This window comes from Vombatus ursinus, unplaced genomic scaffold (genome assembly GCF_900497805.2).
Source record: "Vombatus ursinus unplaced genomic scaffold, bare-nosed wombat genome assembly UNPS02014782.1, whole genome shotgun sequence".
Lineage (NCBI taxonomy): Eukaryota > Metazoa > Chordata > Mammalia > Diprotodontia > Vombatidae > Vombatus > Vombatus ursinus.
In genome coordinates this window covers 505,603-529,385 of record NW_020954560.1, presented here as the reverse complement: position 1 = coordinate 529,385, position 23,783 = coordinate 505,603, and the positions used below count along the sequence as shown (strand labels likewise).

The 23,783-nt window shown below is 42.0% G+C and overlaps 1 protein-coding gene and 1 pseudogene across 1 annotated transcript in view; one reads left to right on the top strand and one right to left on the bottom strand.

The window, feature by feature from the left end:
- LOC114046382 (myomegalin-like) overlaps positions 1–23,783 on the top strand; it is a 243,814-nt gene that overhangs the window by 44,637 nt on the left and 175,394 nt on the right. Inside the window, exon 4 of the mRNA XM_027866699.1 lies at positions 18,267–18,377. Coding sequence (XP_027722500.1) covers positions 18,267–18,377 — 111 coding nt within the window. The remainder of the gene's footprint in view (positions 1–18,266; positions 18,378–23,783) is intronic.
- LOC114046383 lies at positions 15,801–16,194 on the bottom strand (annotated as a pseudogene).

Here is a 23,783-nt window from a genome sequence, read left to right as displayed (position 1 = left end):
CTATCTATCTATCTATCTATCTATCTATCTATCTATCTATCTATCTATCTATCCATCTATCTATCTGTTTGTCTGTTCATCTGTCTCTGTATCTGTCTGTCTCTGTATCTATCTATCTATCTGTCTGTCTCTATCTGTCTGTCTCTGTCTCCATTTCTGTCTCTATCTATATATCTGTCTGTTTGCCTATCTCTGTATTTATCTATCTATCCATTTATGTATGTGTCAATCTATCTCTGTATCTATCTGTCTCTGTCTCTCTCTTTGTCTCTCTCCATCTCTGACTCTTTCCATCTATCCATCCTTCCCTCTGTCTGTCTGTCTGTCTGCCTATGGTCTAGCCAAATTGGCTTTCCTGTAGTTCCTGACTTTCCTCTGCCTTCATATAAGCTGTTCTCCCACTCCTGGAATGTACTTTCTTCTCCTTCTCCTCTTCTCTCCTGAGAATCTTTAGTTTCCTTCAAAACTCAGCTCAAGTGTCATCTCCTACAAGAGCCCTTTCCTGACTCTCTCCTCCCCCTCTTCCCCAGTACAGGGACTGTAGAATTTTTGCTGTTTGTACATCTAACATCTAGCATAGGGCCTAGCATATAGTAGGTGCTTAATAAATGCTGATTGATTGGTAAGCAGGGAGAATGGAGAGAGTGAAGAGCAGAGGGGCAAGGATTGAAGAGACAGCAAGCAGCAAGCATTTGTTAAGCACTTATTATGTGCCAAACACAGTGATAAGTGTTAGAGATACAAATGCAAAAAAAAAAAAAGAAGAAAGAAAGAAAAAAAGAAAGCTAGTCCCTGCCCTCAAGGAGCTTACACTCTAATGGGGGAAGACAACACACAAAAGGGATCTGAAAGCGGGATGGAGGCCATGGTTAGATGGAACACGCCAATAAGAAATGGGGGTCAACATGATGAAGAGATGTACCAGGGTGAGAAGGCTGCAGAGACCGATGGATGTTCTGGGGTGAGGAGGCCCCAGGTGCTGAGGCAGTTGAGGTATGGTGGCAAAGTCCATCAAGTCAGAAGCATAACCAGGAGAAGAATGACCATTGGATTATGTCCATATTTGGGGGATGGGAAGAGAGAGGAGACAGAGAAGAAGCAATTGGAGTAGTAGGAGAGAAAGAGTCTTGTCTTGTAGCAGAAACCAAGGAAGAATTAAGAAGGCATTTAAACTCATAAACAGTGCCTAATGCTACAGGACAGGAGGAACCTGGGGCTTTTGGTGTCAGACTGAAAGGCTGCTTCAGGGTGTTGGTGTGAGTAAGTGTGTGTGTGTGTGTGTGTGTGTGTGTGAGAGAGAGAGAGAGAGAGAGAGGGGAGAGAGAGAGAGAGAGAGGGAGAGAGGGAGGGAGGGAGCGGGGGGGGGGGGGGGGGAGGGGGGGGGGGGGAGAGGGAGAGAGAGAGAGAGAGAGAGAGAGAGAGAGGTACAGGGGGGCGGGGGGAGCTTTCCTTTTACATCCCTTTTCCCTTAGGGACCTCAGTTTAAATACTTCCCTTTGTTCCTCTCACCGTACCCTGAATGTGTCATTTGTTTTCCTACCTTTGAGATTTTGTTCACACAACCTGGATCACACACACTTTTTCCTGCCTACCTTCATGCCTCTACCTCCTCCACAATGTCTCTTTTATCCAGAAACCTCCAGCAAAGACAGCTGCAAGTACACACTATTTATAGCCAGAAGCGGGCTTACTCTGGCAGTCTGAGTCCAGTCATAGTGAGTCAGCCTACTGGGGGCCTAACCCCTGGCAAACTTTTCCACTTGGACTATGGTTTAATTGTATTCCTTTAGAACTGTCACCATTAGGAGTGTTTTCCCCACCTCACCCTCTCCTGTGGAAATTTTGGATATTCCAGGGACTGTTTTTCTATACTACAACAAGTTGCGGTCTCTATGCTTTCCCGGAGTGTCTCTTATAAATCAATCATAAGAAAAAATTCCAGGCATGATTTCACAAGAAAACAATTTGCACGTCCAACTCACAAAGGCCCAAATGTCTCGTTCCCCTCAGACTCTGCCATTCAGAAAGTCAGTCAGTAACCAAAGCTCTAAGGAACCATCATTTGGTTGCTGGGTGCGCTCCCTCTGTTGATTGAGATCAGAAACCCTCTGTGACGTAGTTGATGTTGTTTGAGAGTTTTTGTGGCTGAAAAATCAGTCACCCTTTGGTCAGCCTGGGGAGGAGTCTCCTCACAGTTAACGAGGCTGGTCCTTGGACAGTAGACATATATCCTCAAAGCCTTTCCAGTTTGGTAGGACTTGACAGAACGCGCCCTCCATTGGCATGATCCAGGGTCGCTGCCATATAATGATGAGGCATCAGAGAAAGCTTTTAGTGGAGGTACTAACTGGTAGAGGGCATGAAGCCCTGAACATGGAATATCCAAGTAGAGTTTTTTTTTTCTTTCCAAATGTAGGAAATTGGGGGATTCTTCACACATTCCCTAGATCATCCACAAGGCTTCTTGAAATTCCCAGTTGAAACTCTTGATCCAGAGACCTTCAGATTAGAAAAATCGAGCAACTTTTTGTAGATTTTTAATAACTTCTGTGTATAGAGTTTTCCATTAAGGAGAGCTTGTAATTTCAAATCAAATCAATAGACATTTGTGTTCCTATTTATCCACGAGTGTAGCACATGGCCTATGAGGGGTACTTAAATGAACAAGACAGAGACCCAGGCCTCAAGGAATTTACATGGTTCAGCACAGGAAAGACACACTTGAAATAATGACTAACCAAAAAAAAAAATTTCGGTCCTGAAGACAAGGACAGTAGAAGAGATGTTACAAGGTATTCTATAACCGGTTACCAAATGAATGCTACACACTGTAAATCCTCTAAAATAACAGGTCAGAGGGGCAGCTAGGTGGCACAGTGGATAGAGCACTGGCCCTGAAGTCAGGAGGACCTGAGTTCAAATCTGGTCTCAGACCAAATACTTGACACTTACCAACTGTGTGATCCTGGGCAAGTCACTTAACCCCAATTGCCCAAAAAAAAAAAAAAAAACCAGGTCAGAAAGTACATATTGGCTAGTAATGGCTAGGTAAGGACTCATGGGGTGGCTTTAAATTTGAATGTTTTATAAATATACTTTTAAAAATTGTAAGTTAGCCAGCATCAAGAAAGACAAACAAAGGCACAAAATAATGAGCAAAATCCCAAATGTAACTATATCATCTAAGCTACATTTTTACAAGAAAAATTTACAAAAGAATAACCAATATCAACTTATTTTTTTAATTAATTAATTTATTTTTAGTATTCAACATTTACTTCCACAAGCTTTTGAGTTTTAAATTTTCTCCTCCTCTCTTCCTGCCTCCCTCTCCAAGACAGCATGCGATCTGATATAGGCTCTACATATATACTCCTCTTAAACATATTTTCACATTAGTCATGTTATAAAGAAGAATTCGAACCAGTAGGAAGAACCACAAGAAAGAAGAAACAAAACAAAACAGAAGGAAAAAAAGAGCAAACAGTATGCTTTGATCTGCATTCAAACTCCATAGTTCTTTCTCTGGATGTGGACAGCATTTTCCATCATCAATACCAACTTCTTTATGCTCCATCTCCTTCTGTGTTGTTGTTGTTTAGTTATTTCTGTTATGTCCAACTTTTCATGACCCCATTTTGGGATTTCTTAGCAAAAATACTGGAGGGATTTGGCATTTTTTTCTCCAACTCATTTGGAAGATGAGGAAACTGAGGCGAATAGGGTTAAATGACTTACCCAGGGTCAGACACAAGTAAGTATCTGAGGCCAGATTTGAACTCAGGAAGAAAAGTCTTCTTGATTCTATGCCCAGCATTCTATCCACTATGCCACCTAGCTGCCCTTTCCCCTAGGTACTTATACATAATTATTATTATTATGTATTAAACATTTTGCTGTTTTCTGTACAATCATAGTTATTGTGGATATTCTTCTAATTCTGCTTTTCCATTCCTTTGGCATCATTTTGTATAAGGCTTTCCATTCTTCCTAGTATGTTTGCCTATTTTTCATTCTTTAATAAGGCAGTAATAATAATAGCTGTCCCATAAAGAGCTTTAAGACTTGTAAAGTCTTTGCGTGTGTTCCTTCACTTATTATTTACAACACCCTTATGGGAGAGGTACTGCAAGTCTTTTTACTTTCATTTTATATTGGGGAGACTGTGACTCAGTGAGGGTGAACATCTTGCCGGGATCACTCCCTTGAAGATGTTTCAGAAGGAGGATGCAAACCTAGGTCTAGCCTGACTCTGAGTTTAGTGCTTTTTCACTCCATCAGGCTACTTCCTAGGACTCTTGTCACCCTCTATTGCATTCTCATCCCACAATCTTTTTCAGCCATTCCCCAGTCATTGGACATAAAGGTGATTTTTTTTAAGTAGTAAGGCCGTTACGAATATTTGGTCATCTAAGTAAAGGCCTAACAGTGGAGCCACTAGGCCAAAAGATATGATTGATTATGTAATATATACTGGATGTCACCAGCTTAACCTCCAAAAAGCAGGAACCAATTTATAGTTCTAGCAACAATGTTAATAGAATGTCACTTCCTAGGGAATCAGAAACATCCACTCATTTTCCCACCAACATTAAGCCTTGTCATTTTGCCATGTTTCTTCCAGTTTGATGGATGTAATGTGGTATTTCAAGGTTGTCTTGATTGGGCATTTCTCTGATTTTTACAGTTTAATGAGTACCTTAATCTCACAAGCTGGATGCAGGCTGGGGCCCCTGTCTCAATGCCTGACTTCATTCTCACTTTCCTTATCCTCCCTAAATGGAAGTTTGTCCAAGTAAACAATCAGAACACTGTGGGGAGGGGTGGTAGGAGAGGGGGAGCAGGCTCAGAATCTCCTGAAAACTGCCGCTTCTAAATACATTCCCAATCAATCGCTCAAACTTCCACTTCTCCTTAACTAATTATTCTCTCCCACACACTACTAATCACATAGCCCAACATTAATAACAGTCATAATAATAATTGACATTTAGGCTTTCCCAGTTAAACATCTCCATTCCTTCAACTGTGCCTCCTAAAATGTCACCTCAAGGGCGCTCTACATCCTGTTGGCACTCTTTTAAATGCTTTTCAGCTTGCCAGTGGCCCTCCTTGAAATGTGGTGGTTAATCAATTAACAAGCATTTATCAAGTACCTACTATGTGTCAGGGCCCTGCACTACCCTAGGTTGAGGATGCAAAGGCAAAGTATCCTTGAAGAGCTTATAATTTAGCAAGAAGAGTCAACATGGGCACATATAGGCATATATGTGTGCATGTATGTCTCTCTCTCTCTCTCTATATATATATATCCATCCAGCATATCCATCTATCATATATATGCCCATGTTGACTCTTATGCGTACATACACACATATATACACATATAAGGATAAATATACTTATATATGATAGATTAAATATGATGGGGGAGGCACTGGTAGATAGATGGATAGAGAAGTAGGTAGGTAGATAGATAAGTAGGTAGATAGATAGACAGATAAATAAGTAGGTAGGTAGATAAGTAGATAGACATACATAAGTAGGTAGGTAGATAGATGGATAGATAAATAGGTAGGTAAGTAGATAAATGAGAGAGGAGAAACTGAGAGAGAGAAGAGAGACAGAGAAAAAGGAGAGGGAGAGAGAAAAAGAGAGACAGAGGCAGGGAGGAAGGAAGGGAGGGAGGGAGGAGAGAGACAGAGAGAATATTAATTAAGTACCAGTCTCTGTGCTAAGTATGGGGGATATAAATATAAACAAGCAAGATAAATCACTGCCCTCAAGGAGCTTGCATTCTCACGAAGAAAGAAAACCTTTTAAGGGAAGATAGCAAGATAGCAAGATAAGGTGGGGAGTGAGAAGTGGAGAAAAATTCCGGAAGGGTGTTGATTTATGAGTGAAGTGAGCATGGTTGGACCCCTCATGTGGTCTAGGCACTCAGCAATCAGGAGAGCAAGCTTCAAGATAGAGGCCTCTTCATAGAGGGAAGGCTACTCCTAAAGAGGTAGAGAAGATGTCTAAAGATGGGTTGAGCCAGAAATGAAGTGGATAAATCTGGGATCTCATGAAATGGTAGGCCAGCTAGAGACTAGGTAGATCAGGAAATAAAAGGGGGCACTTGAAGAGTCTTGAAGAAAACAGGGGATTCTGAGGGGGACAGGTGAGGATGGAGTACATTCCAGCCATGGAAGATAGCCAATGGAAAGGTTTGGAGGTATGTGAGAAACAGTTAGAAGATGAGTTTGGCTGTACCTTGGTGTATTACCAGGGGAGCGAGAGGTATATAATGAGGCTGGAAAAGTAAGATGGGACAAAATTGTAAAGGGCTTTTGTTAAATGCCAAACAGAGAAGTAGATATTTGATTCTAGATATAATAGGAATTCATTGAATAGGGGCATAATGAGGTCAGGCCTATGCTTTAGAAAATTCACTCTGGCTCCCGTAGGGATGGGATAGCATGGGGAGAGATGAAGCAGGGAGACTATTTTAAGAGTCCAGGCAACAGGTGATGAAGGCCTGGGTTATAGTTGTGGCTATGTAGGTGGAGAGAAGGGGGTAGATATGAGAGACACTATGGAGGTGGAAACAACATTTGGCAGTGGACCAGATATGTGGGGTAAGTGAGAGTGAGGAGTCCAGGATGATGCTTTGAAATCTGGGTGACTGGAAGGATTGTGTTGCCCTCAACAGAAATAAAGAAGTTTCAGAAAAGAGGTAGATTTGGGGGAAAAGATGAGTTCTGTTTTAGATAGGTTTAGTTTGAAAAGCCTATTGGTCATTTAGTTTGAAATGTCCAATAGGAATTAATGATATAGGACTAGGGCTTGAGAGAGATATTGGGGCTGGATTTATAGATCTAGAAGTCACTGGCGTAGAATGAACGAACGAATGAAAATCATTCATTGATGGTGAGTGGAGATGTAAGGCAATTGACTGACGTGTTCTTTCCAGATATGGTTGTGTAGGCTCGACTACTGTTTCTGGAGCAAGAGGCAATAGTGGGGAAGGGTTTTTGAACAGGAAGATGGCTGTAGTGCAGTGGGTCTGAGACCAGCTAGATATGGTGAATCCTCACCAAAGGTGCTCATGGGCCCCAGGGGTTTAAGAACAGCAGGGTGCAGGAAGATGTTCCAAGTACATTGAGATCATACGATCGTAGATTTGGGACTAAAAGAGATCTTTGAGTCTGACACTGTCCCTTTTACAGAGGAGGAAACTGAGAAACGCTCATATTTGAGGTAGTATTTCAACAGACCCAGTGCTCAAACTACTGTGCCACATAGCTGCCTGAGATAATAATTAAATCCATAGAAGTTAATGAAGTCACCAGGACAGAGAGTGTAGAGAAAAAAGACAACCTTTCTCTAGGCCTGAGATGCACCCACAGTTAGGGAACATGATATGGGTAATAAGCTAGCAGTCTAAGAAGGAGTAGTCACACAGGTAGGAAGAGAACCAGGTCATAAATACCCAGAAAAGAAGGAGTATTCAAAAGGAGAAGGTGGTCAATGTCAAATACAGAGAGGTCAAGAAAAATCAAGATTGTGAAAAGGTCATTAGAATTGAAGGGCTTACTGGTAACTCGGGAGATAACAATTCCATTGAATGCTGAGGTTGGAAATCAACTTGCCAAGGACTGAAGAGTAAATGAGAGAAAAAGAAGTGGAGAGATTGAACGTAGACAGTATAGAAAGGAGTTTGGCTGAAAAGGGGAAGAGAGTGATAGAATTACAGCTTGAAAGGATGATAAGATCTAGAAAAGGTTTGGGTTTTATTTTTAAGATGGAGGACGCTTGAGTGTGTTTGTAGGAAGCAGGAGAGTAACTAGTAGATAGGGCAAGATTGAAGATGAGAAAAAGAAAGAATGACGGTGGTGCCAGTTTGCTAGAGAATATGAGATGGGCTGAGATCAGGGGCACGTGGTATAGAGGTTGACCTTGGAAGGGAAAAAGGACCACCTCTTCATCAGGAACTAGAAAAAGGAGGAGAGATTGGGGGATGATGCCATGGACTTGTGAGATGTTAGAGAAGAAAGAACTCAAAATGAATGGTTTGTTTTCTCAGGAAGTCAACCAATCAGCAAATATTAAGTGCCTACTATATGCTAGGCACCATGATAGCTGAGAGTATAAGGGGAATTATCCAGGTAGGAAGGTGGGGAGAAGAAATTATATGGGAGGCTTGAGGAGAGAAGGTTTGGAACATCCTCCGTAGGGACTCTCTATATAGAGAGAGTATAGTCACGGCCTGACGAGGACAGAATACAGCAAGGCCATAACTTCCTGTGTCCTTGATACAATGTTCCATAAACAGTTCATGCTGAGCCCCAGGCCCCCAGAAGTCTTCCGTCCTACCTCCGCCTGCTTCTGGCGTTCAAGTTCGCTTCCTTCAGGCTCCTTGGAATTGATTACCAGTCGTGTGTAGGTCTTGCCCAGTTGTTATTGAAGTGCCATAGCTGGGCCCTGCTACGAGGACCTCTGGAATTGTATGAGCCACAGGTTGGGTTTGGTCAGTGGTGGCCACACGGGAGTTAATAAATGTTTATTACGTTGATTTTTATTTAATTAATTGTAGAATAAAACACAACTTTTAGATTTTTCTCCTTCCTCCCCTAGGACTATAGGGCAAAAGCAGGGGTTGGAGATTTTTATAAAATCATTCATTATCTTACTTTATTTTTTGTTGAGTCCCTTGGATTTTCCAGATGTCTGTGTTATCCACGTTGTCCTAAGGCATAACATCTCAAGCTACAGGTTTAAATGGGCAGAGTTCATTCTTTGGCGGGGTAGCCTCTACTGTCTTTTAAACTCAATAGCTCCCCCAGCTCCCCACTTCTCACCAACCTGGAGTTGTTTCTGTGATCTCAGAATAGAACCCATGTTAAAATTTCTACAGATGTGAATAAAATGGTCCCCAGTCTTCTTTGGGCTAACCACTTCACCTCTGACCCCCCCCCCCTCCCAGAAATTGCAGGGGAAAGTTTAGGCTTAATAGAGGGGAAAAAACTTCCTAAAAATTAGAGCTATCCAAATCTAGAATGGAACGCTTTAGGAGGTAGGCATCACTGGAGGTCTTTAAGCAAAGCGTGAATGGCCACTTGTTGGAAATGGTCTAGAGGGGATTCTCCTTGTAGGTATGGATTGAACCAGATGGCCCATGAGGTCCTGTCTGACTCAGAGATGCTCTGGATCTGTAAGCCCTCTCCTAATAGAGTGTAAATAGCCTATCCCTATTTTTATTTTTGTATCTCTAGCAGCTCGCAGAGTTCTTGTACATAGTAGGCAGCTTGTCATATTTGGACAGCAATAGTGTGAGAAAATGTGTGGCTATCAACTTGCTACCTATTCTTCTTTAAGGCTAGTTTTTTCCTTTACAAATTTAGCTACTATGATATTTAGATTTATAAATGTAACCTTTATTTCAGAAGCTCTTGCATCTTGAAGGGCTCATTGCTTCACTTTGAGGGATTTCTCAACTCTGGCTTGAGGTCTTCACCCAGAAGAGATAGGGGAAACACACTGTGGCACCATACAGTGCACCAACTCCCCTTGAAAGCATGAAAATATAAAATGACAGAAGGAAGACTTCATTGAAAATTGAAAATATAGCAAAGCAGAATTCTTAGAAAATAAAGACATTCTCCAATGAGCAACTTTTCCCCAAATATTGTTGTCAAATCTCTTTTAAGTGCAATAATGGCTAGACAGGTTCTTTCCTTGCTGTTCCCAACTGATGTCAACAGGCATGGCTCCTCCTCTAGTTTCTTACTGACTTCATCTTACAGACTTCAGCGACATCTTGAGCTTTCAATAGCGGCTTCTCTTGCAGTTCTCGGTAGCTCCCACCAGGAGTGACAGTGCTTTTCAAAAGTGGTCCTTCCTTTAGATCTTAATGGCTCACAGTGGGTAACAGCAGACGTCGCTATCAGTCAAGGCAACCTTTTTTCTCTGCATTATAGGACTATTGGGAAAATGCCGGACTAGAAACCTCCTCTCACCAAGGTTATTTTTCTTTGTCCTACTACTAAAACTGCTACTACTACTACCACCACCACCACACTGATACAACTACTACAACTAATACAAGGAATACTGTGAGTACTAGGAGTACTGGTATATTAGTACTACTACTAGTGAAAGTAGTACTATTATATTAGCAGTAGTAATACTAGTAGTAGTATGAATACTGCTACTACTAGTACTACTGTGAGTACTAGTGTACTACTACTAGTAGTATGATTATTACTAATAATACTTCTACTAGTATCACCACCATCACTACTACCATTCCTTCTTCTTCTCTTCCTACTTATACTATGAATACTATGAGTATTAGTGTACTAGTACTATACCTAGTATGGGTACTACTACTGCTGGTACTACTAGTATCACCACCACCACCACTACCACCACTGCTGTTGCTACTGCTGCTCCTGCCACTGCCACTGCTATTGCTGCCCACCTACCTCTACTCTTGCAAAAGCTTACTAACTAGGGGAAAACACTTGCCAACAGAATGGGAACTACTACCCTCAACCTACTTCAGTGACCCATTCTAGATTTCATTGTGATGACTACAAATCTAAATATACTTTCCTCCACTTAAAACCCAGAAGAGTTGTTCTCTACTCAAAGGAACCCACTCTTATTTTTCAGAAGGTTACAGAGCCCCCCCAATATCTCCTTAACTAAATCCCAAAGAATATTACCTGCAATATTTAAAGTCTTTAAAAATCTGGCTCCAGACTTCCCCCCAACACACACACACATTACTTTTCTTCACAAACTCTTTGTTTCATCCAAACTGGCCTACTTACTGCTCTCTGGGCTCAGCATTTCATCCTCCACCCATGGGCCTTTACATATGTTGAACTCCCTTGCCTGGAATGCAATATCGCTTGTTGAATTTGATGGATTTGATAGGAGAAAGGAAAGGAAAAAGCCCTCAATTTTAATAGATTGAATAAATTGGTGTGTTATAGGTCAATCTATGCTCTGAATGACAGCCACTCAACAAATTATCTTCCTGATTTGGGAGCCATGGCACAATGGAAAGAATGCTGAACTTGAAAGTCAGACGACCTGAGTTCAATCCTGTTTCCACCACTTAGTATCCACGTGACCATGGGCAAGTCACTTAGTCCCTGTGGGCCTCAGTTTCCTCATTTGTATAAGGAGGGGTTTGACTTGAGAGCTCCAAAGCCCCTTCCCACTGTATATCTATGTTCCCACGATCCTAAATATGACTAAATATCCTAAATAAAACTTGACACGGTGCCAGCTCTGCCCTTGCTGCTTGTGGCAAGAACTGAGAAAAGTTCAGCTTAGAGCCTTTTCTCTCTGTGCAGCCCACATGACTGCCACCCCCAGTATTCCTTTCAGCACCACCACCTATTTTTGGTGGCTAGGGAAGTGGCTGTTTATTTTTTGGGAGGTGTTCTTGTTTTATATAGTTCATAGGCATCTAATATGATCCCTTATTCTGGGATTGGGGGTGGTTGGTGTCTGTGTCTGAAGAAAGGGAATGGGTGGGGATCATCTGAGTCCTTGCTAGGCTTAGCCGTGGGATGAATCTGTCTAATGCAGGATTTATTTTTTAGACTGATGTAATGATTCCTTTGTTGTCTTTCCTATCATTAGTCTTGTTATTTCAAGAAAGGGCTTTGGAGAAGATAAAATCTTTAGTGCAGTACTTCTTGGGGTTTGGATGGGAAAGTGGATACTTGTGGTATTTCTTGAATATTTTAAATGTGTCTGGGGTTTCAGGGATTAGACAGAGATTTTAGAAGGTTTAATGGAAGGGGCACGGGAATGAGTCAAGCTAGTCTTGGTTCTGCCCCTAATTTACTGTATGACCCTGAGTAGGTAATTTTACCGAAGCACCAGTGGCTGGCTATGCTGCTCATGGGGATGATGAAGTCCCCACCCAGTGACTCATCTTCCCCTCCCCTGGTACTCCTCTGGGGCTCTGCTATAAACAAGCTGCTTGAGATTTCTTTTGCAATTGCTACTAGTTAAGAATTATTCAATCTGCAACCCTAATATCAAGACCAGAGTCATAACTATAAGTGATTGTGGATAGTGATAATGATGAAAATAACAATAATAATAACCAGCATTTATACAATGCTTTAAGGTTTGCAAAGCTCTTTACAAATATTATCTCATTTTATCCTCACAACAATGCTGAGAGGTAGGAGCTATTGTTATCATTCTGATTTTGTAGATGAAGAAACTGAGGCATACTGATCCCTGTAGGCTGAGTATTGACTTAGAAAAGCACATATTATCTATGTTCAATTTTATTTTTATTTATTTTATTAAGCATTTCCCAAATTACATTTTAATCTAGTTTGACCTGTACTCAGGAGTGTTGCCCCATTCTCTCAGGTGACCCACTTTTGACACCTCTGTTCTAGGTGCCATCTAGGTTGCCATCAGAGCAAGGTATGAAGAGGGTGATTCCAGAAATGTTAACTCTAAACAAAGGAACATACTAGAGTTGGAGATGTGGACCTGGAAGTCATCTGAATAGAGATGATTATAGAGTCTATGGAGCTAATGAGATCACCAAGAGAGAGAGATACTCATTGACACTATTCGTATGACCTTGGGCAAATCATTTAACCTTGTTCAGTTGTTTTTCAGTTGTGTCTGACCGTGACTCCATTTGGGGTTTTCTTGGCAAAGATACTGGAGTGGTTTTGCCATTTCCTTCTGCAGCTCATTTTATAGCTAAGGAAACCAAGGCAAACAGGGTTAAGTGACTTGCCCAGGGTCATACAGCTAGTAAACATCCAAGGCCAGATTTGAACTCCAGTCTTCCTGACTCCAGGCCTAGTGCTCTATCCACTGCACCACCTGCCTGCCAACTTGCTGGGTTTCAATTTTCCTCAATTGTGCAATGAGGAGGTAGGAGCAGACAGCCTTGGAAGTCTAGCTCTATGAGCCTATGACAGAGTGTAGAGAAAGAGAGGGAGGCCAGGACAAAACCTGGGGTCAGTCCATAATAATGAGTCATGACATGATAGTGTAGCAAAGAAGATTGAGAAGGAATGGTCAGATGTGTTGGAGGAGAACCAAGAGAGAGCGGTTTCCTGAAAACCCAGAGAGAAGATCCAGAAGGACAGAGGGCTTAGGCGTGTCAACTGCTGCAGAGAGGCAAAGCAGTATGGGGGCTGGGAAAAGGCCATAACATGTCTAATGCCCACATCACGATGTAGTCGGAGAGCTAGAATAAGATAGTATGCACGGAGCACTTTGTTAATCTTTAAATTTTCTACAAATGTTGATTATTATTCTAACACAAGAGTGAGAGAGGGCAGCATGGTGACTGAGTTGAATATGATTCATCAAATATAATTGTTATTTTTAAAAACTGACATGTATCAAGGGGTTGTGACACTTAACAGCTGGGCAGCAATCCAGCTGTTATCGCCATTGGTCATTATTAGGAGCTATTTCCAGTCTGCAGCTCCATAAACTTAAGGGAAATGGGAAGACAAAAGTAGGGAGGGAGCATTTGAGAGCCACAAATTGTTGCTGAAAAGCATTTGGAGGATTGGGCAAATATTTTAGACTTAATATTTTGTGGACAAGGATAAATGGGATTTCCCTTGTTCAGAAACTTACAGTGGGTCCCCATTGCTTAACATATCCAAATTCTTCATCCTGGCATTCAAGGCTATCTATTGAAAGAATCCATCTCACCCGTCCAATTTCACCACTTCTTACCTGACACCCTCCACTTCAGCCACGTCAGGCCGCTCACTCTTTCCAAAACATGCCTCCTCTCCTACTCAAAAACCTTCACAGGCTCCCTTTTGCCTCTGTCCTGGCATTTAAAGCTCTCCGTAAACTGACCCAGCGTGGCCCACCTCCCCAAGAGTGAATGAATAGGATTAAGGAAGCATTTAGTATATGCCACGCTGAACAAAAAGGCAAAGGACCCAGACATGTTTCTCTGGGGTCATACAACCTTGGGGTGGGGCCCTCTTTCATACTGCGTAGTTAGTGAAGCAGCCATCTTGCTCCCCTAGACATAAATGTAGCAAAAGCCACAGCTGGTGCCAAATCAGGTCATTTTGAAGACACCACTAGTTCTGTTATGCAACAATGGAGAAAGGCTCATCCCACCCACATGGTAGGACAACACAGAATGTCCGTGCACGCTCTAGTTCTCATGATTCTCCCAGAAGCAGCTTCCTTCCAGCCTGGTACATGGAGAGGTACAATCTCAGGTGGTCTAGGAATACACCAGACCCACATCATTCAAGCAAAGTTCAACTGAAGGACCACCTCTTCCAGGAAGCCTTCCTTGATGACTCCAGCTTTTATTGAATGTGCCCTTCCAAGGCCCTTAGAGCAATGTCAACCTCTTTCATTAGTATTCTGTACTTAGAAGCCATGGCACTCATTTGGGTTCTTTATTAGGATCAGACAAGCTAAAGCTGGAAGGGACCTCAGAGACTGTCTACCTCTCATTGGACAGAAAAAGAAACTGAGGACCCAGGAAATATAAAGTGACTTTCCCAAGGTCATATCAGTAGTGAGTCACAGAGCCAAGGTTACATATTCTCTGTATAACTTAAATTTATATGTAATCTAAAGCACTGCACAGTTTGGCCCCTTCCTTTCATTCTAGTCTTTTAAACATTACTCCCTTCCATTTACTCTTTGGTCCAGCCATAGAGGCCATCTTGCTGTACCTCCCACATGATTTTCCACCTCCTTTCTCTGTGTCTTTGTCCTGGCAGTTCCTCCTGCCTGGAATACCTTCCTTTCCAATCTCTGACCATTAGAATCCTTGGCTTCCTTTAAGATCAGCTCAAATGCTGCCATCTCCTATAGGGGTCTTTTTCTAGTCTCCCTTACTTTGTTTTGTTCTGTTTTTTTCCCGAGTTTCCCTTGTTGCTACTGCCATCCCTGTTAAGGCTACTTTCCATTCATTCAATATTTTGTCTTTTATGTGCTGATTTATGTATGTGTTATCTCCTCTATTTAGAATGTAAATTCCTTGGAAGCAGAAACTGGTGTTTTGGGTTTTTTTGCTGCTGTTATTAGTTTTATTTTTTGGTATCTCCAACTTAGCACAGTGCCCGGCACATACTAAACTCTTTATCAATGCTAATTGCTTTATTAATAATTATGGAATTGGTTTCTTTGTGTTCTGTTGTGCCTGTGAAATTGTTTGGGTCTAGGGGCAAGGACCGTGTGATAATTTTAGTGTCTCCTGGGATACCTTGCATAGTGATGTTCTTCCCATAGCAGCCGCTCCAAAAATACTTGAATGAATGAATGAATGCGTGAGGTTTTGAGAAAGAATGTGAAGGACTGGGGAGACGGTGTGTCTTCACTGAATTTCACAGTGTGCCAAATTCTGCTGTGGCAATAACAGCACTATGCAAGGTATCTCAGGAGACACAAAAATGAGTAAATCACATGGTTCTTGCTTTTAGACCGGAAAAATCTCATTGGCACAACAGCACATGCACATAAAAATCAATTCCATAGTTATTAATCAATCAATAAACATTAATTAAATCAGGGGTGGGGAACCTGCCCTTGAGGCCACAGTTTCCCCACCCTTGAATTAAATGTTTAGTATGTGCTGGGCACGGTGCTAAGTTGGAGATACATAAAACAAAAACAAAAACAAAAACAGAAAACCCAGAACACCAGTTCCTGCCCTCAAGTAGCTTAGTGAGAAAAAGATATAATTTGGCAATGAAAGATTTCTTCCTCCTCTTTTTTTTCATTTTTAATAAACATTTTATTTATTTACCAACAAAGTAGTTCTAAAACCGTAGCTTGTGGAAGAACCACTTGCTTTTGCCTGTCTTGTACCTTTCTTCAAATTTGACCTTGGCCTCCCTCCTCGCCTTTCGTTTTAGTGCAGGGTCATGGAACACATCCTTGTTGACAACTGTTTTGTCCAATGGGATATCCACAGAGTATCTGGTGGGCATGAGGTGGTTGTAGGTATAAACTTTCATGAAGGACTTGATTTTCCATCTCTTGGCAATCTTCTTTTTGCCCATTGCTACAGTCACTTTGTGAGGGGAGTGGACAATGCCTGCCACCAAGGGCGGAGGTCCCATCATCAATGTTCTTGACGATGATGGCTTTGCGCCCAGAGTACCACCCAGTCAGGACCAGCACCACCTTTCTGGGTTTCAGGAACCTGCCCATTTTGACATGAAGCAGGTCGGTCCCAGAGCCAAAAGTCCTCCTCCTCTTGAACCCCTTTTTCCCCACATCAAGCCCCTGTGTTTGGCATCCGGTCAATGGGCTTGTCTTTCAGTCACCTTCATTGTTTCTTGTGATGTGCAGTAAATAATACTTCCTGCTTATGTCTCAGCTGTCACTCAGAGCTCTTAAGCTGCACTATCTGGAGCTGAGATCGCAGCGTCATTTGACAGGTGAGGGAGTTAAAGCCCGTGCCAGGGTGGGTGGGGCTGGTCAGGGACAAAGCTGCCAGAAAGCTTGGCTCTCCTGGCTAATCGCTCCACGTGCTGTTATTTTGTTTTGGGTTGTTTTCTTTCCTTTCCCTAGAGATCACTTGGCAGTCTGCCCCTTGTAAGTTTGTGTAAAGCATAGATTTTTTTTTTAAGTCTGTAAGATGTAACTGAAAAAGGAAAAACAGCTCCTCCCCTTAGAATGTGGAGAGAAAACATTGGCTTTGGAGTACAGTATTAGAACCACCTTAAAGCTGGAGGGCAATGTCGAGATAATTTTGTCTGTTCCCAGCATTCTCCATTTAACAGCTAATAGGATCATAGATTTAAAGTTGGAATCAATCATTATGTATTTATTATTTACTTACTATGTTTCAGGCACTTTGGTAGGTGCTGGGCTTCTTAATATAATGAATCCCTACTGACTTTGTTGTTGTTCAGTTGTTTTAGTCATGCCTGACTCTTTGTGACCCCATTTAGGGTTTCCTTGGCAAAGATACTAGAGTGGTTTGCCATTTCCTTCTCCAGTTCATTTTACAGATGAGGAAACTGAGGCAAACAGGGTAAAGTGACTTGCCCAGGGTCACACAGCTAGACAGTGTCTAAGGCCACTTTTGAACTGAGGAATGCCTGACTATAGGCCCTGTGCTCCATCTACTGTGCTATCTAGCTGCCCTCATTTTACAGATTAGGAAACTGAGGTCATGAGGGTTGAAGCTACTTGTCTTTGTGTCATGCAGCTACTCAGTGGCAAAGCTAAGGATTGAACGCAGGCTTTCTGTCCCCAAATTCAGTTCTCTTTCTGCCTCTCCCTGAATCAGCCAGAGTTCAAATATCAACTCTGCTACTTACTATTATGTGACTTTGCAGCAAATTAAGTTACTTTGCCTCTTTGGGTAGTTTCACCATTTGTAAAATGAGGTGGTTTCACTACATAGAAGCTTTCTACAATCCCTTCTATTTCTATATACTATGGTCTTATGATAGATGATGAATGGTCACCAGAGAGCTGCCTCTGTGTGTGTGTGTGTGTGTGTGTGTGTGTGTGTGTGTGTATTTGCACATATTGATTGGTCTGAGGAAAGGCAGTGTGGTCACAGAAGAAAATTGGAGTCCCTTCTGGACAATGAAATGTAGTGAGATCCATACCTCACAGAAAGTGGGCATTTGGCATATGGCCCATGTTTAGCAGACTGTCTTGCCAGCTGCCATCTTTTTCCCCCGGTCACTCTCCTTTGGTTTTTATTACTCCGACCACTGTCCCCACGTTTCTCTTGCCCCTTCTCTTGCAGTCTTCCCTCTCTCCTCCTAACCCCAACTTTTCTGATTTCCTGGAAGCTTCTGGGTACCAGTCCCTGTTCTCTTCAGAGAAGCTGTTAATTGCCTGCAGTTGAGCCAGTCAGGCTCTGGGAGGGTGACAGTCGATTCCTTGCCTGGGATCAGATAACACCACTTGTGTCTGAGTTCATGCAGCATGTTCCCCTGTCAGGGATTCCACAAATATCTCCCCGAGGTAAAAAAGGAAAGCAGGCTGAACTCTGGCACCCAGTGTGAGCTGCTAAATCCCAAGCGAGGCTCTGGAGAAAGCAGGCTGCTTGGGAGCATGTGTCCATAGAGCCCTCGCCCCTCCAGCCGGCACAGACCACCCCCCTTGCCGGCCAGCCTGTCTCCTTCCGTAACTTCCCATCTGGCTTGATTTATGCCCCTCTGTTGCTTTGACATGTTCCTCGGGTGAGCGGGGGGATTGGTGATGCTCCGCCACATGGGTTGCCCACCATGTCTAATGGATACCGTACTCTGTCCCAGCACCTCAATGACCTGAAGAAGGAGAACTTCAGTCTCAAGCTGCGCATCTACTTCCTGGAGGAGCGCATGCAACAGAAATATGAGGCCAGCCAGGAAGATGTCTACAAAAGGGTGAGTGAAGCAGGCCTGAGCCTTCCCCATTGAGGGTAGCTGTGCATAGGCTGTGGAAGCGTGGCTGGAGGTGGACTTGCTTAGTGTCACCAAGCTTGTTCTGGCTCTGTCCAGCTCAGTTTGACCTGTCAGGGTCTGGAAGTAATGAAGGAGAAGTGTGTGTGTGTGTGTGTGTGTGTGTGTGTGTGTGTGTGACACAGAGAGAGAGTGAGAGAGAGAGAGAGAGAGAGAAGGAAGGAAGGAAGGAGAAAGAATTTGGTTCACTGTGAAATCCAGTGATGATAAAGTGTGGAAATAATTATATAACTAAGCATCTCGGTTTTTTGCAGTTATTTGCATATATTTGCAAATATTTGGCATATTTGACAGGAGTATTTTTGGTGTCAGGGAGGCTGAATGGGTTGCTTCTGCCCTGAGATGAAGGACGAGCAGAATCATAGAACCTGAATGTTGGAAGGGACTTCACAGCCATCTGGTGCAACTCACACACAGAAGGAATTCCCAGTAGAACATACCCGATAGTCCAACCCGGACTCGAAAACCTCCAAGGAGGGGAAATCCCCCACTTCTTGAGGCAGCCCATTGCACTCTGGGACTGTCATCAAGCCCAAATTTGTCCTTCTGCAACTTCTGCCCATTGTGGCTAATTCTACTCTCAAGGGGCCCACTCTTTCACCATGTTGGCTGAAACAGTCCTCAGTCCTACGTGGGAAGGGGAGTGTCTTTCATAATGCGCCGTTTTGTTCATAGGCCTCAAAGGAGGTAGAAGGGAAGGTCAGGGAAAAAACCTTGACTCCAATGAACTTGAAATTTGGTTGGCGATAAGGCCTCTTCGAGGGAGAAATCAGACTATAGGCTTCATGGAATGAAGGCTCCTAGCTAGGGCACTCAGGGCAGATTAAAAACTGGCATCTACCAGGCAAATGGAAACCCAAGCAATTATTCAGTGAATTCTATCAATGTGAACAGCTAACTGGATAACTCCCCTGTTCTCTGTCCCCACCCTCATGTTTTAGTCAGAGCTCTTTGGATTCAGCAAGCATGTACTGGATTTACTGGATAGTTATGCAAACTGTCCCCAGCTATTTTGCATGTTGCGTGGCCAGTGTCTTGTTTGAAGGGTTTTGAAATAAATGGGAAGGGACAGTCAGATGAAGAATAGGACCCATGCAAGTAGAAAGCGGGTGTCTGAGCAGACAAGATTTTGTCACTGGCCCTGAATGTTACAGGACTGTTAAAATTCAATATGACCAATGTTTGTTAAGTATCTGTTATATGTAATCATATTGTATCAGTCTGTCTGTCTAAATGTTTTACCTTTTCCTTCAGTAAAATGTAAACTTCTTATTCAAAAAGACTGATTTCTTTTTGTCTTTGTGTTTTCAATGGAGGTTTGTATATCTGGGAAGGGGGAGGTGATATATATATATATCTAGATAAGTCAAGAAACAAACATTTTTTGAGTAGCTACCATGTGTGAGGCATTGTGCTATTATTTGGGGTTAAGAAGGCAAACAAAAAACCAATCCCTACACTTAAGATATGAGCAGGGATAACATATACTTATGTAAGTATATGCGAAAGAAACAATAGTTAATATGAGGAATCATATTCTAAATTATACAGTTAGAAATTCTACATACAATTCTAGAACTAGACGTACAAGGTAATATAAGGTGGTATGTGTTAGCAGGGGGTGGGGGGACACAGAAGAGACTTCATGTGGTGGTGCGTGAGATGAATTTTGAAGGAATTTGGAGATTCTGAGGCAGAGGTAGATGAAGACTGCATTCTAAGTAACAGGGGCGGGATAGCCTATACTAAGACAGAGGGGTGGGAGGGGCAGTAGAAATGCCAAGTGACTGGATTTCAGAGCAGAGAGAGAGGAATAGTGAATAACAAAGAGAGAAAGGTAGGTTGGAGCTAAATTGAAGGGAACTTTTGTTTTAGAGAAGTTTGATTTTGGAGGTAAGAGGGAACCACTGGAATTTATATTGCTCAAGGGAACAGTATGGTCAGGCTTATGCTTCAGGAATGCCACTTTGAAAGCTAATGCTGAGCATTCATTTGAAGGGGGAGAGAACTGAGGCAAGGAGACCAAATAAATAGGAGGCTGTTGAAATAATCCAAAGGAGAGGTGTTGAGGGCTTGAAATAGAGGGGTGGCCCTGTGAGGAGGGGGCTAATGGGACGCAAGAGATGTTACATAGGTAGATTTGACAAGACTTCGAAGTCGATCGGCTGGCCGTGTGGGGTGAGTGGGACAATGCTGAGATCCAGAGAGACAGTGTTGCCTAGTGGATAGAACACTGGACTTAAAATTATGAAGTCTTGGGTTTATATTCCACTTCAGACACACTAGCTGTGCGTCCTTGGACAAATCATTTAACCTTTCTGAGCCTTAGCCTCCTGAGGTTGTAAAAGGGGGCTATTAATACCTATAGAATTTACTTGACAGGGTTGTTGTGAGGGTCAGATGAAGTGATATACGTAAAGTACTTTGTGGACCTTAAAGGACAGCTGCTGCTGTTTGTCATCGATGAAGGAACTCCCGGTTTGGAAACTCCCTCGGACGCATATCAGCAATCCATCTGTAACCTGTGCTCTTAGACAGCTGTCTAGGGAGCTTGATAAACAAATGCTTGTTGGTTTGAATCTCAAGCAGATTTGTTCATTTTTGCAGGGAATTGCGGGGAACCATGTCTGTTAGACTCTGAAGAGTCAAGGGTAGTGTGGTGGGAATTACCTAAATAATTTGGCAGAAAGCTAGGTTTTAGCTTTTGAATTATCTGGATAATTAACTCCCTTTTTTTTGGACAAGGACACTCTACTTTGTCAGACAGCAGTATATTTTCCTTTCTTCTGGAGATGTCTCCCCAGTGAATTGACTTGCTTTGGGAGTCATAATGTAATTGCACTTAATGAAATGACATGCCCCAGATAGAATTGTTTCTGAGATCCAGGCAGCATCACTTCACATTGTCAGAATCCAGCCTAAGTACAATCCTGCGTAAGGTTTGTATTACAGATCGATGGACTAGGTAGTCACCAACATGAAAGCATTTGAAAACTGCTTTCATCTTCCCCACACCACACCTGCTCCCCTCCAAATTTGCTTTCTACTCCCTTAGCCTAAAGGTAGGTAGCTACGTGATGGGGTGGCTAGAGTGCTGGGCCGGAGTTAGGAAAGACCTGAATACAAATCCAGCCTTAGACACTTCTTATCTGTGTGACCTTGGGCAAGTCATGTAACCTTTGCCTCAGTTTCCTCATCTCTAAAATGGCAGTAGCAATAGAACCTACCTTTGAGGGTTGTTGTGGGAATCAAATGAGATAATAATCATAAAGCACTCAGCACAGTGCCTAGCACACAGTAGGTGCTTAATAAATGCTTGCTCCCATCCCTCCCTTCTTTAGCCCTAGCACAGCTCTGAAATCCCTACATCTCCTTTGAGATAAGGCCTTGCTAATTAATACTAGTGAGACATACATATATGTATGTGTATATACATACACAGGTGTATATATACATATTATATATACATATGTGTTATACACACATTACAGATATAATGCTGCTGTTATATGGTAGGGGTAACACTAAGTTGTTCTTAGGTTACAGAGTTTAGTGATATTTGTGTGTATATGTGTGTGTATATATTTATATATGTATGTGTATATATACACATATTTATTTTCTAGTTCAATCCCCTCATTTTACAGAAGATACTGAAGTACAGAGAATTCAGTGATTTTATTCAGAGTTCCATATCTGGTAAATGGCAGACACAAAGACTCCAAATCCATTTTTCTTTCCACTGTACTAGGCTACTTCTTGAAGGTAAATGAGATTTAATCATATTAGCCAATTTCATAGAGCATTTATAGAGCACCTTTTGTTGTTGTTCAGTTGTGACTGACTCTTTGTGATCCCATTTAAGGTTTTCTTGGCAAAGATACTGGACTGCTTTGCCGTTTTCCTCTTCAGGGGTTCCAATGGGTCCATTCTGTCAGGCAATCAGAGGTTAAGGTTGTCCAGGGTCACATAGCTACAAAGTACCTGAGGGTGGATTTGAACTCAGGTCTTCCTGCCTCCAGGCCCAGTACTCTGTCCACTGAACTCCAGTGTCTCCTATTGAGGTTATTAAACACAAAATACTATGCTAGGTGATGAATGAATGAGATACAGGATCAAGTTGGTGCCTTTAAGGAACTCACAATCAGAAAGGTTCTTTTATAAGCAAAGTACTCCTGGGGGAGAAAGACCCCAAACAAAAATGGAATAAACCCGCCCCTGAAAGTACTTCCATTCTACTTGGGTATAATCAAGTAGAAGAGAAAATGAATATATAAACAGCTATAAAGCAGAGAGAGGTGCGAGTAAAACTAGCTACATTATTTCATTGAATGATTCACTATGATTCACAATGATTCTCTAAGGTAACTACTGCAAATATTATTATCCAGGACCACCCCCTACAAGAAGCCTTTCCCGATTCATCCTGATTCTAGTGTCCCTTCCCAAGTTACTTTGTATTTATTATATATATTTTATAGTCACTTAAATGTGTATATGTTGTTTTCCCCTGCTAAAGATATCCTTGACAGAAAACTCCTTAAGGATTGGGATGGTTTTATTTTTGGCTTTCTATCCCATACACTATGCTCATATTAAGCAGTTAATAATTGCTTGTTGATTAATTATCCCATTGTACAGATGAAGAAACTGAGGCTCAGAGTCAAAGTTTAAACCCAGGTCTCTTTTGATACCAAGTCCAGCACTATTTCTGCCACACTGCAGATACATAATGACAAGAGGTCATTATGAATTGCAATTCTATGTATAATATATACAATATGTATATATATATATATGTATGTATGTATACATATATATCTACATATAATAAATGCAATATGCATATAGGATTATAATATATAATTCTATATATAATATGTGCAATATGTATAATAATTATCATATATAATATATAATAAATGCTTTCAGATGGATTTGTATTTTATTAACTGTGACAACATCCAAATGTATTTGAAAGACAAACTGTGACACCTGTTATTTATTCAGGCAACTGATAATGTATTTCCTGAAAAAAATGGTGTTGTATATGTATTTTCAGACCTCTTGCAATAACTGTACAATCTTACCCTGGGTGTCACACACAATCTACAAATTGGATCACTGGTCTAGAATATGGGACAAAACCCAATGGTGGGAGAAAAAGGAAACCCCACAGTGGGGACTTCTGGGCAATTGGGAGAAAAATGGGTGGCTGGCAGATGGAGAAACTGAAAACAGACTTCCTACTATTCTTTAAGGCCAGTCCTTATGCAAGTCAAACACACACACATGTATAATATTCACTTTCCATTGTCACTTAACTCTGAT